The sequence below is a fragment of the Hoplias malabaricus genome, chromosome 1, assembly GCF_029633855.1.
Source record: "Hoplias malabaricus isolate fHopMal1 chromosome 1, fHopMal1.hap1, whole genome shotgun sequence".
NCBI lineage: Eukaryota > Metazoa > Chordata > Actinopteri > Characiformes > Erythrinidae > Hoplias > Hoplias malabaricus.
Genome location: NC_089800.1, coordinates 58,295,306 through 58,309,780, shown reverse-complemented (window position 1 = coordinate 58,309,780; position 14,475 = coordinate 58,295,306). Strand labels below are relative to the sequence as shown.

The window sequence follows — 14,475 nt, the reverse complement described above, 5'->3', positions numbered from 1 at the left end:
ACCAACAGTGTTAATTTAACACTGGTGAATATGCTGTGTTCTTGCCAGCTGCACATCTTTTCAGACCTACATCACTGTCTTCTGACAGTGGAAGGCTGGACAGAACTCTTTCACTTTGTATGTAATTTACTCAGGAATATGTCTGTAAAAGGTGTCCTTTAGGCTAATTTCTCCTTAGCTTTCCTTCACACTCAGGGTGTTTTGTTCTTAAAATGCAGCAAAAAGGAAGCACAAACACACACGTACTGTCCAGTCTACCCATATCCATTATGAAAGTTTCATGAACTGGTAATGGCTTTGATTAAATAAGAACACTTTGATTTAACATGAGCAGTATAGTTTAGTGGTGAAGTCCAGCTGTGAAAAACTCTCCTTCCCTCTATATGCTCTGCAGTGTATTCACCCCAACTAAGTGTACTCCCACTGAGAGAGCAATAATCACAATCTTCTCTCCTCTCTAAGCCTGTGATGAGTGGCTTTTTTCTCCTTCCCCTGCGTTTGCGTGTTGGGCAGACTGCCCTCAATCTAGTCAGGCCAAAATGCCTTGTTAAGCAAAACCTCTGTGAACTTTTACAGCCAGTGTGGTCTCTGTGCTATTTGCAAACGCTCAAACAAATTAGAACAACAGCTGTGTGATGCTGGCTCTTTTCAGTTGAGTGTGTGGGGATATATGTGATTCTCTGTGTGTCTGTCTCTCTCCCTCCTCGCCCCCTCACTCTCTTAAAGGCAAGGATGTATTGAGATAACTGTAACTTTAACGACAAACCAAAAATCAACAGTCTAAACAGCCAGGTCAAATATAACCCATCACCACACACACGCACACTCAGTCTCACACACACACACACACACACACACACACACACACACACACACACACACACACACACACACACACACACACACACAGTACTATGCAAAGGTTTTAGGCAACAGAGATTATTAGATTTAAAAAGCTATTTATCTGAGCAGTGTTTATTTGCTAAAAAAATAATGCCCAACAATAAAATAGAATAAAATCAAATAACATTATTCCAGTGTGATATTCTGTGTATGAATGTGTTGGTTTAACTTTTTCCAAATCACTCCGTATTGTCCGGAGTCCGTATTGTTTGAGGTTATCATCCAATACCTAGTTTTACTGGTTTATAAATAATGATTTTAAATAATGTGTGCTGTTGCTTTAACAAATTCATACAATCAAGGAGAATCTGAACAAAACATTGTTCTTCAAACTCACACCTACTACTTTAAAGAATTAAAAAATGAACTTATATTTCTTATTGGTTTTATATTATTTTTTTTTCTCTTTACCACTATGTTTACGGAGAAGGCATTAGTTTAAATATATATAATTATCTCAGGGGCCTAAGACTTCTGCGCAGTACTGTACATATCCTTTTTGTTTCATAAAAAGCTCAGTTTAATCCATGATGAGACTGCTCTAAGGAAATGCAGGTCACCTCAGAAAACTAAACCCTCCATATCCTCAATAGATGTGTCAATCATAAACTGTACATTTCATTTGATTTCAGCAGAAGGGAAACGTTCCCCTCACTGGCCCCTGCAAACGGAGGAGGTTCAAACAAAGTGCTAGGTGCTAATGAACAGAATCCTGACAAAGTTTGTTTTCCTGCACCGAGTCCACGCATATAATGGCTTCATTCAGGAGCAACGGCTCAGCCGTGGAAAGAGCTAGTAAAGAAATCCCAAAGCATTTGGGTGACCTTCCTGAACCTCTTACAAACTCGTTTGCCTTTTGGGCCTCGTCGGGGGAGTTTACATATTCATGAGAGGCATCCAGAGGCAGCACTGCGGCACAGAGGGCTATATCAGAACATGTGATTTACCCGTACTGTCACCACAACCGAGAAAATGTCCAAAAACACAACAACCAAGAAGCACATGCTGCTGTATTTAATATAGTCATGAAAAAAAGACAGCGTGACAGTAATGAGCTCTTATGATTTTACATTTCCTGACAGAGAAAGATAACTATGAAGTTATTAGGGTGGTTTTCTCACTTTCATTACAGGTACTTATGAAATGTCAAATTAAATATTTAATAGATTTACATTAGTAAAAGTAATTTAAAAGTAAAGAAATAAAAACCTCAGATGATATATACTCCCAATATCACCTTCATCTCACTAAATATATATGCAGCAGTGATTTGTGAGAAGGGGTTGATACTGTCCAGAGTGCAGTGCATCTGGACACTATGTTAAAACTGTTAAGCAAAGTCCTTTTAATGACTTTTTGGCATCTGTTTAATTTGAACATTGTTGTAACTTAAACCCGTGGTTTCCAAGCGCTGACCCTTTAATGCTGAATTTCTCCAGACCATCAGATCCTTGACATGTGTCCAGATCTTCTCACAAGGGTTCTGTCAACTTCCTTCAGAGAGCGGCATCCTTTTGGAACACAACATTGTAAAACATAACAAAATTAAAAGTGAAATGTATCAGTGTTTCATTATTTGAAGTACTTTTGACTGAATAAACATGCCGTGAAGAGGGCAGTGATGTTTATTGTTTTATTGATAATACAGGTATCTCTCACAACAGCCTAGAACTATCTAAAGTGGATTGGAATGAACCAGAATAGGATTCCATTGTAGTTTCATGTTTAATTTTTTATATCAAGTATAAGCTGATAGATACAATGTACTGAAGCCTCCACAACAAATTCAGTATGCCTATGAAACGGCCCAGCAATGCATCAAAAGAAAGTTGTATGTGTGTGCTTGCAGAACCTAAAGGCTTTGTTTAAGACAAAAGGAGCACCCATGATCTCTGCTGTGCAAGAGGCATTAATATTGTTGTTATACAGGAACTCTGCGTTAATGATGTATTTCTGTTCGTTTGCTAGTTTATAGAAAAAAAAAAGAAAAAAAAGTGGGGAAATATAGCCTTAAAGCTCATATGATATGCAACAACTAACTGCAAATCACTTGTGTTTTTGTCTCAATTTATACGTTTATTAAACTTGCTTACTATCCCAGCCCTGTCCACGAAAAATAAAACAAACTACCTGCTAGAGCTAATGCAAGGTGAAGTTCCTCTTGCAGTAATTGGAGCACATCGTTGACACCCTTTTCACCCTGATAGCAACAAGAGATATTCATTTATATGAGTTAGATCAGTGGTTCCCAAACTTTTTCATTCTCCACCTTTGATGAAGGGGAATTTTCACGTTCCACCTGTACCATATTACACCCCCAAAAATGGCAATAAAATACACATGCATGTTTACAATTTTCTTATTTATATAAGTAACATCAACTTCTATCTCTAAATCAGTAGCTTAACATTATAACAATAACATCAATGTTCAAAAATTCACAAATACAGAAAATTGGCCCGCCTACTAATTAAACTGTGCAAAAATGAGCAAATTCAGGTGCAAGAGCGTAGGAGTGAGTTTGTAATGGGGAGTGGGACATATTTGCTGAGTCAAATCCCACCCCATACCAACAATATTAGCTAACTGATTCCTATTGATATAATGAAGTAAAATACTGCATTTATAATGATGTTGAACAGCGTTTGATTATCATTAAAGTTAGAGAGTGAGGCTGTGTCCCAAATAACACACTATGGAACTTTACATACTACACTACAGAAATAAGAGTAGTATATGTATTTTCATACTGTTCAGTTCAGCAGTGTGCAGTTTGGGACAAGGCCAGAGACTAACGTTAACTTGCTGCAAGTTGAATGCTTTCTCACAACCTCAACACAGCTAATATTAACGTTAACTCTCAGATCCTGCTGTTACCCTAACAGTTATCCACTTTACGTGTGACGTCACGCGATTTCCGGGTCCAATCGCGCCTTTGGTCCCATGTCATACATTCATAAGACGCGTGTTTAGGGCTTTAATAAAGATTAATATCTCGATCAATTCTGTTATCTTGGTTCAGAGGTTGATCAAAAGGAATACATTAAACCTAAAACGAAGCAAACGTGTCTTTGGCAGCACTGTTTGTACATTCGCAGCTCATTCTGATCTGTGTGATCTGCCGTGCGGACACTGCTGCTCCGTCTCTGGGAGCCGAGGAACCGTGGAGAGGGAAGTATCTCCCTCTCACGGTCAGTCCCGATATTCTAACGAGTTGTGCTATCGATTACCTAATATAAAGTAGCTAGATTTTGTGCTAGTCGCTAGAAAGGTCTGAAAAGTCGCTAAATCTAGCGGCAAAAACACTAAGTTGGCCATACTGAGCAACGGTTTGGAACCGGACATGACTTTTCAGAAGGTCGATACGTCACGACTTAACAAGCGGATATACAAGCCGCTTCCGTAATTGTTATCTGTTGTGTTCCCGTTACTGACCTTAAGTCCAGCGCTGGTAAAAACTAACTTTATGAACCAGACTCTCTGACGAGGTGAATCGGAAGCCAGTGAAGCTGATTATTGGAGAATCTTTATATTTAATCAGGCGCCCTAACGAAGGCTGAACTCACGGTGTCTGACTCGTTGCCAAAACACGTTAATCTCGATGGCGCATTTGCAAAATAAATGTTTGCGAAAAAAAAGCATATTTTGTTTCCAGGCAAGCTACATTTTTTCTGGTCTGCTATCTAATTTGTTAAGTATGTTTAAGGGCTATTAGTGAATTATTTGTGAGTGGGTGCTTTTTTACTGAGTAAGATTTATAGCTAGGTAAAACAAAGACATTAATAAAGACAGGCACAATAATAAAGGAGTACTCATTCCTTCAGATTCCTTGCGCCCCACCTGCAATACCTACACATCCCACTAGTGGGGCACGCCCAACACTTTAAAAATAAATGTGCATTTAAGCTTTGTATAAATACATATGTTTTACCTCACAAGCCAAGCCCCACAGGACGGGTCTGCCCAAAAACACAGCCTTTGCCCCCAGAGCTAGAGCCTTCAGCACATCTGTACCCCTCCGTATCCCTCCATCCAGATAGACCTCCACCTGACCACCCACCGCATCCACAATCTCAGGCAAAGCATCAATCTGCTCTTTCAAAGACAGACAGCTGTTAAAGTTGAATGCAGGAGAAACACTGATTAGCCACAGTATTAAAATCAGCTCACAGGACTTGAATAACTTGGATAGGTTCTTACAGTAGCACATGTCAAGGGGTGGGATATTTGAGGTAGCAAATGAACAAGAAGTCAGTTCTTGAAGCTAATGTGTTGAAAGCAGAAAGACTGACAAACATAATAATCCGAGCAATGATCATAATGTTTTGTTTAAAGCATCTTCAGAACAGCAGGTCTTGTGGGATGTTCCTAGTATGCAGTGGTTAGAACCTATGGAAACTTGAATTGGCAACAGGGTCATGGGTGCCCAAGGTTCAGCATGGGAGCACAGGGCCCTACACAGCATTCTGTGATACAGTGTGTGTTCTTGCACCTTTCCCTCAGAGTCAGCATTAGCTTCTTCAGTCATTTGTGCTACAGAAGTTCTTCTGTGGGATTGAGACAAGCTACAAGCCTTTCTTCCTTCCCCACGTACATCAGCGAGTTTTGGCTCCAATGAACCTGTCGCTGGTTTGCCAGTTGTCCTTCCTTGGACCATTTTTGGTTGGTACTAACCACTGCATACCAGGATAACCCACAGGACCAGCTGGAGAGGCTCTGACCTAAAAAGTATGACCATCACAGTCTGGCCCTTCTCAAATTCGCTCGACTCGACTATTTGTCCTGCTTCGAACACAACAACTTGAAGAACTGAATGTTCACTTGCTGCCTTATATAACCCACACCTTCAGAGTGCCATAGTAAGGGAATTATCAGTGCTATTCTTTTTACCGCTCAGTGGTTTTAATCTTGTGGTCTATATTATCTTTCATGAAATTAGGCACATTTTTGCTAATGGTATATGCTAATAAATACTATATTTTAGAGTCAGTTCAGCATGAGTGAATGCAATTTTTGTGCAACAAAGGAGTGCAGAAAAACAAAAAGATGAGTGAATTTTTACATAAATAATTTAAAGAAGTGTTTCCCCAGAGTTGTTCTGCAGTGTTCGTTTTGTAGATGAGAATATTGTCTGCACTCATACATGTTTTTCACTTCCAGATTTCACCGGAATTTATTTTCAACATTGTAATTAATATAAAACATCAGCTTCTTATTGAATAACCAAAATTAACTAATCACCTTTACAGTGGAATTATTAAAAGTGTCATGCACTATGTATCTTATTAGTTTGCCTTGCCACATCCCCTGCAATAGCTCTGTGTCCCCCTAGGCGGTGCGAACCACTGATTTAAAGGAATAGTTCTATGTCATCTAAAATGATTTTTTTAGGTGATTGATGGGGTTTTGTCCTGAAATAAACCACTGGCTTCTAAAAATATAGGCAATGAGCAACCTGAACAAAAAAAACATTATGACTGAATTATGACTGGCTTTACCGAGCACAATATGGTAGCTATAATACCGTACTATTTAACAGCATATATTAAATCAAAGCTTTCAGTCGCTCCAGAGTGTCACATCTTAGGGAACTAACTACTGCATTTCATAGTAGCTGAGTTGCAATTTTCAGGCCGCAGTAGAGTACCAAATAGATGACATGTGGCCTAGAGGGAATAAATACTGCTGGAGTCTTTTTTCCCAGGCACTTACGGTGGCTGGAACAGAGTCAAGCTGTCTTGCTCCATGGTTTGACACAAGTATCCCATCAACACCATATTTCAGAGCTTCTTTGGCTTCATCCGCTGCAAGAGAGATTGAGCAGAAAACACTATGTTGCAATCCCTTTATTATGGCAGCTCGTATTATGGGAGTTATACAAATCCCTCTTTGTGTGATATAGATATTTAAAGGAAGTAGCTATGTTTCTGGAGCTATGAACCTTTAATAAGTCTTTGTGTGGACATTACATTGTGACATATGTCTGGCTAATTTGCTTCATTAGGAAATAGTTAAGATGTATGTTTGTTTCTCAGCATTTGCAGTACTACAGCTTGATTACAAACGATAATATATCCCATACATCTCAAAAAAGAACAGGTATACTTAAAGCAATACTTTTGTGTAAACTTTTATAAATTACAATTAACACTAACTACACATATGAAATATTAGCTAGCTAACATGTTAAAATGTATTGCAAGCTGCAGACATAAAATATCACATGTTTAAGTAACTTTTTATGAATAAACCAGTTCTAAGTTAGAGGCTTTTGACAAAATATATAGCACTGGTAAATATTAAATTTGAGTGATGTCTATAGAAATGGACATTACCCATTTTTCAGTCAGCTGTGTGATGATTTAGACATGCGGTTAGCCCTATGCTAATAGACACACCATGTCTTTTTCTGGCTGACTATATTTATACTAAGTGAATAAGTGTGTTAGATTGAATTGCTTTGCCTGTTACTTTAAACATCATGTCCACCGTATGCTAACTCCTGACCCAGCATGACCTGAAAAAAAATGATAACAATTCTCAGCCATATGGAGGCAATTATGTGAAGGCCTTGTGTACTTGAGTGCTTATCTCCCCTGCCATGAGATGAAATACACAACATGGTGTCTTTAATTAACACCCTCTTACTGACATGCAGGTCACACATCATTTGTCTTTGGATAGGATTATGTAAATGGAGCTCTTTTACAGCATCGGCTGCCCAGTTCCAGGGGTGCGAGAGCATAATGGCGCTGAAAAGCCGCAGACTGCAGAATCTACCCACAATGCAGCCTTTAGCAGACACTGTGCTTGCTCCTCCCAGCTGGAGCATTCACCTCTCAAAACCCCTTTGACCACCACGGGCAAAGACGTGATTCGCTTCAGCCAGGCGATGTCCTCCCACTTCAGCGAGGGATCTATGGCCTGAGCTACATACACTGCCAGCCCGCTGTCCTCCCCATAGCCCTCTTTTGAGGAGAACGCTAAATCAGGGGATTCAAAATTGGCCAATCTGGAAAAGAAAGAGAAAAAAAAAATTGAATTAATTTTAAGCTTGTTGTTTTTGGTCACTGTGTGAAAGCTGAGCTCAGGACTTAGCTCACAGGCAGCAGACCAGCAGCTCAATAGCACCTTGTTGCTGCAGCAGCACTTTGATTTGTGAGGCCAAGCAAAAGATCTTCAGGAAAGCTTAAGACGTTTGGGTTGTGTCATTGCTGATGGAAAGTGGTGGCTCACTCTAAAAATATATGATCTGTTCCCAAGCTTCTTTTCAGTTTTCTGATTGCAATAATTCAGCTAGTGGTATAGGACAGGAAGCCTTTGCTTTCCAGACTCTGTTTTTCTTTACCATAACGTAATGAGGGCTACCAGAGATTAACCAGCTCCTATTAATCCCCATGAGTGACTTACTAATCTACTGTATGACGCAGGGAAAAGGTTTCCCTGGTTTAAGGGGCCAAATTTCTGTTTCCATAAATACATAAAGCTCTTTGGTGGAAGCGGTTCGGTTTTCAAGAGAAAACAAGACTGAAAGACGATGTCGGTTTGAGGCCAAATTCAGACTGGCTTTGTTTTTCAAGAAATCTCACAAGAATTTCAGTATTAGGTGCCTCTCTCAGACATGCAATCAGTCATGAGTGGTTTTCTAATGTTGAGTTTAGGTCAGCTGCCCACAGTGAATGCAGTTCCAGCATATTTTTACTGTGGTGAAAGTGTAGTGGTGACCCAGATAGGTTTCTCTCTGTTATATTTGTGCTGGGTTTTAATGTTTTTTCTGAAGATGCAGCTGAGAGAACTAACTAAGATTAAAGATGTTGGAGTGACCAGTATGTCACGCAGTAGGACTTCCACTAGCATATTTTACAGATAGCTGTTAAAACCCTGCACTTGGCTCAGTGGCATGTCACGCGTGGTTGCCTCAGTCTTTTACCTCAAATGAGAGGGCAGCTTAAAGCGGTTGTGTACGTCATCGCGCCGCTTGCCAAGATAAGGTGTGTCCACAGTGACAAAGATACCCTTATACCCAGCCTCTTCAGCCCTCCTGACCAAAGAGTGAGTCAGAGCACGGTCTTTGTAAATGTAGAGCTGCATCCAGCGCAGGCCCTTTGGGGCTGCTTCAGCTACCTCCTCTATAGTAGAGGTGGCCCAGGAGCTCAGCATCATTCCTGTCCCAGCAGACATGCAAGCTAGGAGACAAGCAGAATATGGAAAAACAGAATCCCTGTAAATTGAGTGATAAATATGACAAAATGACAATAATATAAAATGACATTTCAAGATAATACATGATATGTATCATAATATTTAGCTTTTCCTACATTTTTTTAAAAACTGAAAGGGACAAACAGCACCAGCATAAAAGTCAGGTTTTAAAGAGGATAAAACATGCAAACAGTGGTTAACAACAAGAGTTAGTGTGTTTTATTATGCAGCATTTACGCATATTTGTGAAGAATTTTCTGGAAGGATTTTAGGGCATTCAGCTATGAGAACATCAGTGAGGTTTTGTACTAATTCTGAACAATGCTCCATCACTCCGAAGTGAGTTGAACTCAGGCCCATGTGCAGCTTCTCAAGGGCTTTTCTCTGGATATTATACAAGCTGTGGGAACAGGGCCGAATGCCTATATCAACACTGGGTTAAACTTTAACAGGCTGGATTCATTTATACATTTGGACAGACTTTACACCAATTAGCCATAACCTCAAAAATACCACCTTTCTTCTACCCTTAGTGTCCATTATATCAGCTCCACTGACCATACGGAGGCACTTTGTAGTTCTACAATTGCCACATGTTGCTCTGCATACTTTGTTAGCCACATTTCACTCAATGCTAAGGACAACCACAGAGCAGGTATAATTTGGCTGGTGCATTATTCTCAACACTGCAGTGACACTGTTGTTGTGGTGTGTGCAGATTGGATCAGACACGGCAGTGCTGCTGGAGTAATTAAACAGTGTCCACTCACTGTCCACTCTGTTAGACACATCCACCTTGTTGGTTCACGTTGTAGATGTAAAGTCAGAATCACAAGCTTGTCTGTTGCAGTCTGTTGTTTGTCATGGACATCCTCTGGTCCTTCATCAGTGGTCACTGGACACTGTCCTAAGGACACTGATGGCTGGATATTTTTGGCTGGTGTATTATTCTCATTTCAGCAGTGACGCTGAGGGGTTTAAAAACTCCAGCGTTACTGCTGTGTCTGATCCACCCATACCAGCTTCACACACAAAAGTCAAGTTCAACAGTTTCACAGCAGCACTGAGCATGATCCACCACCCAAATTATACCTACTTTGCTATGATCCTGTGGGGGCCCTGGTTACTAAAATACAAGGAGAAGGTGGGCTAACAAAGTATGCAGAGGATGCCACAACTATCACAGACTTTAATACATTTGGTAAAAGAATTCTTATTTAACTGACAAGCCGGTCTCACACCTATTCGTGATATAGTCACATATATAAGGGACTGCAATTCGTGACATAGTCGCATATGTCACGAATTTCGGCATTTTATGCGACAATATCACGATCATAATTGAATGGGCAATTACCATAAAAACCGTCATATCCGTGCGCCGTGTTATGCGACAGTAACACAACAACTCCTCATTAAGGCGTCATTACCATCCGTAAATACCACGGTGTTATTTTTATTCACGGAAAATATAATCTTACTAATTCATTATTTGCTAAATTATTGAAGCAAATAATGGCTAGAGAAATGTCCTTTTCAGTATTAACCTTTTGAAAATTAGTCAGAATAACTAAGTGAAAGCAATGTTCTCGTTAGAGTTAAAGCTAAAGTAGGACACCAATAATAAGCATTGCTTTGGAGAAATATAATAAAATACTTTATGCCTTTGTTGGAATAAGAACCTATGTTCCATAATTCGCATTATGCCTTTTTCTGTGTTATATGAGTAATGACGCCTGTAATGAGAAAGAGTTTTCGTGTTACTGTCGCATAGTGTTTGTTCGGTAATAACCCACACACTTATGATTGTGATATTGTCGCATAAAATATCGAAAATATGCGACTATGTCACGAATTGCAGTCCCCTATATATGTGACTATACCACGAATAGGTGTGAGACCGGGTTGTAACTGAAGTGATAGTACATCCGTTTGAACTAACACTACAGGAGAAGCATGTTGCAAGTCTGAATTTCAAATGGCTCATTACTCCCTTGATACTGCACTGCATATATCTTTTTCAAATATATGGCTATATACAGCCAGCAGAGGCCGAAAATGTACTTTATCTCTTGGACCCTCAGAGCGTTGGGTGATGAAGCCATTATTATATGTTTGTGATTCCGCCCAAAGTTTCTTGTGTCTTAAGTTCCTGTTTCTATCTCAGACCTGGAGCTCCACCAAGTGGTGAATTATAATAAAGCTCCTTCATGGAGACTTCTAGATGTACACTTTTGTGTTACCTCTTGCAGTAGCTGTTTCTCCATCAGGATGAGCCATTCTCTGCATAGCAGTGGCCGCCACACACACAGGGAAGCTGACCTCCTGGCCCAACACCGTGGTGGACATGTCCACTCTGGACACATCTCTTAGTATACGGGGGAACAAACGCCACCTACAGGTGCAAAAACTCATGGCAGCTGAGTCATAACTTCTACACTTAATTCCAAACTCTTTCTAGAGTACAGAAGATTATCCTGCCGTGTTTGGATAGTCTCCTATAGTTTATCTACAGATGTTCCAAATGTCTTCTGGTGAAACTCACCAGAAGCAGCATATGCTCAACCAGCACTGGAATCAACATGATCCCAGTGTCCCTTTAACCCAGTGTGATCCCAGGAATCTACCTATTGTAGGTCTTTAAGTGCCTAGGAAACAACCCAAAGGTGCCAGGTCCCTATTTAATTGAATCTGTGTCCTCGTTCTTCCCATGTTTAATAAGACAAACGTCCATATCTCTGTTCAATACATGTAATTTCCAAATGATTCCTTGAGGTGAGCAAAATCAGATTTAGGATTTAAATCCTCCAAACGTTTTTCTCAAGTTAAATATCATAATCATCAGTGATAACTATGCAGGATACAGCTGCCCAGTACAAGCCCTACTGAGCATTGCCCAGAGCATAAATACCATGATTCAAGAAATGTAAAAAAAAAAAAAAAAAGGTTAGGTTCTAGCTGACAACCTGTTTAGGTTTTGTGTGGGGGTTATCCCTGTTCCCATTGCCACTTGGGAATTGTGATGTTGCTTTGTGACAATGCTTGTTGTAAAAATTCTCTATAATTTAAATTGTATTGAATTGAATGGAATCTTTTCATTATAGAGGCTTGTAGAAAAACTGGACCCTCATGCACTTCTCGCTAATGCCACCAAACCAAACTGGACTGGAATTTTGCACTGTTCCTGTCATGCTGGTTTTGGGCTGACTTTTTTCTGTTCTCTGCCCTCTGGTTTAGTCATCTTTCCTTTCACTTCCAGTAATTTTCCAATGTATCCCAGGCTTAAAATTGTAACTTGGCATTAAATGTCATCATTTTACCTTTTTTTGTGCCTTCTTTCCTCCCTTTCTTCCCTATTATTATTGCTTTTATTGTCCACTATATTTGAATTTACAACTTAGAATGTCATGAAATCAAGCCTGCTTTTATATATGTGTGTGTGTGTGTGATACAGGCAGAATAACTGGGATCAACTTTATTCTCTAAAGACTTAACTTGGCTGTGGTTGGAAGCAGTCCCATTAATGTGAGAAATAGAACCCTCCGTTGGGCTCTTTAATTGTTGGCTGCCACCGTTAATAGCTGACGTATTCAGACTGGTTGGGCTTGTGCCGGTTGACTGCAGCCCTTAACTTTCTGTAATGGCCGTCTGGAAGCAGGACTTATAGGTGGCTCTTGATTATTCCATAAATAATGTTGCGTTGTTTATCTGGTTAATGATAGTCTTTTCTTCTGTTGACACCGCTGCAGGGCACTTTCCTCATCTCTGTTGGTCTCTATGGAGCGTCTGACCACCCACACAGCCAAGCAAAGTGGTCAAGGTTTAGAGAAATATCCATAATGATAACTGTTCTTGACTCCAAGCATCCAAACAGAGTCCTCTTAAAAATAGGCCAGAAAGCATGGTTTTGAAACAGTTAAGGCAGATTTTAGTCTTTGAATTGGCACAGACTGACGTGTGCTGTAATGGAATGACTCAGGCTATTAACTTGCTGTCTGAAAAGCAATTTCCCAAAACCATTGTTGTGATTGCCTGTATTACCTGCTTGATATTTCACCACTCAGAGGACCGCTTTTGGGCTCATTTCTACCACAGAACATGTCCATGTTACTTGTCGCAGCCTGACAGTTTAAAAGGGCTCTTGTATGTGGAAAATAAAGTGTTTGGTTTTCACTTTTCTAACTTCAGTGAAAAACTGTGATTGGTCACCAGATCTCTACATAGAAAATCTGCATCGTGTGCAGAGTAGTGGAGTAGTTTATGATATTGCAAACATGATTATGATGATTAGACACACGAGAATGTGTTATTAAACACATCATATTATGAGTTATGTTTTGAATGGCTTAAGGGTAACACAAAATTTCAGCTCGCTAATTACTGGGTAAGTAATTAAAAAGCTGTAATATAAAGTGTTACTGGCTTAAGAAAGTCAGGTCATGTATGAATTTCTTAATAAGTTTTGTTCCTTAACAAGTAATTTCGGATATTTCTTACAGAAAATTCATAACTAATATTGTCTAAAGACAGTGAATACAGATAATGCAGAAGTAAAACAAGGTCATATTTGGACCACAGTACTTTGAAAGTAGTACTTTAGTATGTGATGCAACCTGTTCTAGTTTGATTTCTGTGTTCTTTGTGTTCTCTGCAGGTCCAGCAAGAATTATGCAACATGAACGGCACATACCTTGAGAAAGCAGCTACATTATCAACTAGAGATTCCTGCTCATCTGCTCCAGACAAATAATACTCAAACACAGCTTTAGGCAAGACTCTCTTTGCACGGTGCTCAAAATCCCGGACACAAACAGGCTTGTCAGTCATGTTTCCTGAGACACAACCTTTAATCTGCCTGTTCTCTCTCTGTGGCATTGCACAGGAATCAGCAGACTGCCTATAAATAATTAACTCACGAAAGTGAACTTTTCAAACTTTTACAACAAATGTTTATCTATCCAGGCCCTAGGTCCTCTTTAAATAACTACAGGGGCTTTTGCTTTGTAAGAGGTTCACAAATATGCTGAGCAGCCACGTTGGGCAGACTAATAAAATCAATGCCCTTTGTTGTGTTAAAGATGAGAAATACCCTTAAAATGCAGTCAAAAAACATCCTAAAGAAGAACCCCATCATGTCTGACTGGAAGCGTGATTAAATAAACAGCTCTTATAGTATTTCTTTGCTCTAGGATGAAGTGCATACATTTTCACACTAGCAGAGATTTCCCTCTGAGCAGAAATCCTGCAGCACATTGCTGTGTAGGTTGTGTGCTGTTAATATTCCTAGCCGTTTGGATCCTCCTCTTTATATATCCTCCTCTGCAGCTTTACATAAGAGTATTGCAGGGCTCATTTCATCATCTGAATTCA

At 39.7% G+C, this 14,475-nt stretch overlaps 1 protein-coding gene across 2 annotated transcripts; it reads right to left on the bottom strand.

Annotated features, from left to right (window-relative positions):
- Window positions 1-1,914: 1,914 nt before the first annotated feature.
- On the bottom strand, window positions 1,915-13,950 carry hao1 (hydroxyacid oxidase (glycolate oxidase) 1). 2 transcript variants are annotated; one of them, XM_066668093.1, is made up of 8 exons: window positions 13,796-13,950; window positions 11,349-11,500; window positions 8,834-9,089; window positions 7,740-7,915; window positions 6,616-6,707; window positions 4,835-4,993; window positions 3,034-3,103; window positions 1,915-2,414 (listed from the first exon to the last, which is right to left on the bottom strand). In XM_066668093.1, the coding sequence occupies exons 1-8, from the start codon at window positions 13,930-13,932 to the stop codon at window positions 2,347-2,349; spliced, it is 1,110 nt and encodes a 369-aa protein (XP_066524190.1). In that variant the 5' UTR covers window positions 13,933-13,950; the 3' UTR covers window positions 1,915-2,346. The 2 variants fall into 2 exon arrangements, 1 of the variants encoding a protein (XP_066524190.1); XR_010802209.1 differs by lacking the exon at window positions 1,915-2,414 and having other exon boundaries at window positions 3,035-3,103; window positions 4,835-4,998; window positions 13,796-13,943.
- Window positions 13,951-14,475: the final 525 nt, after the last annotated feature.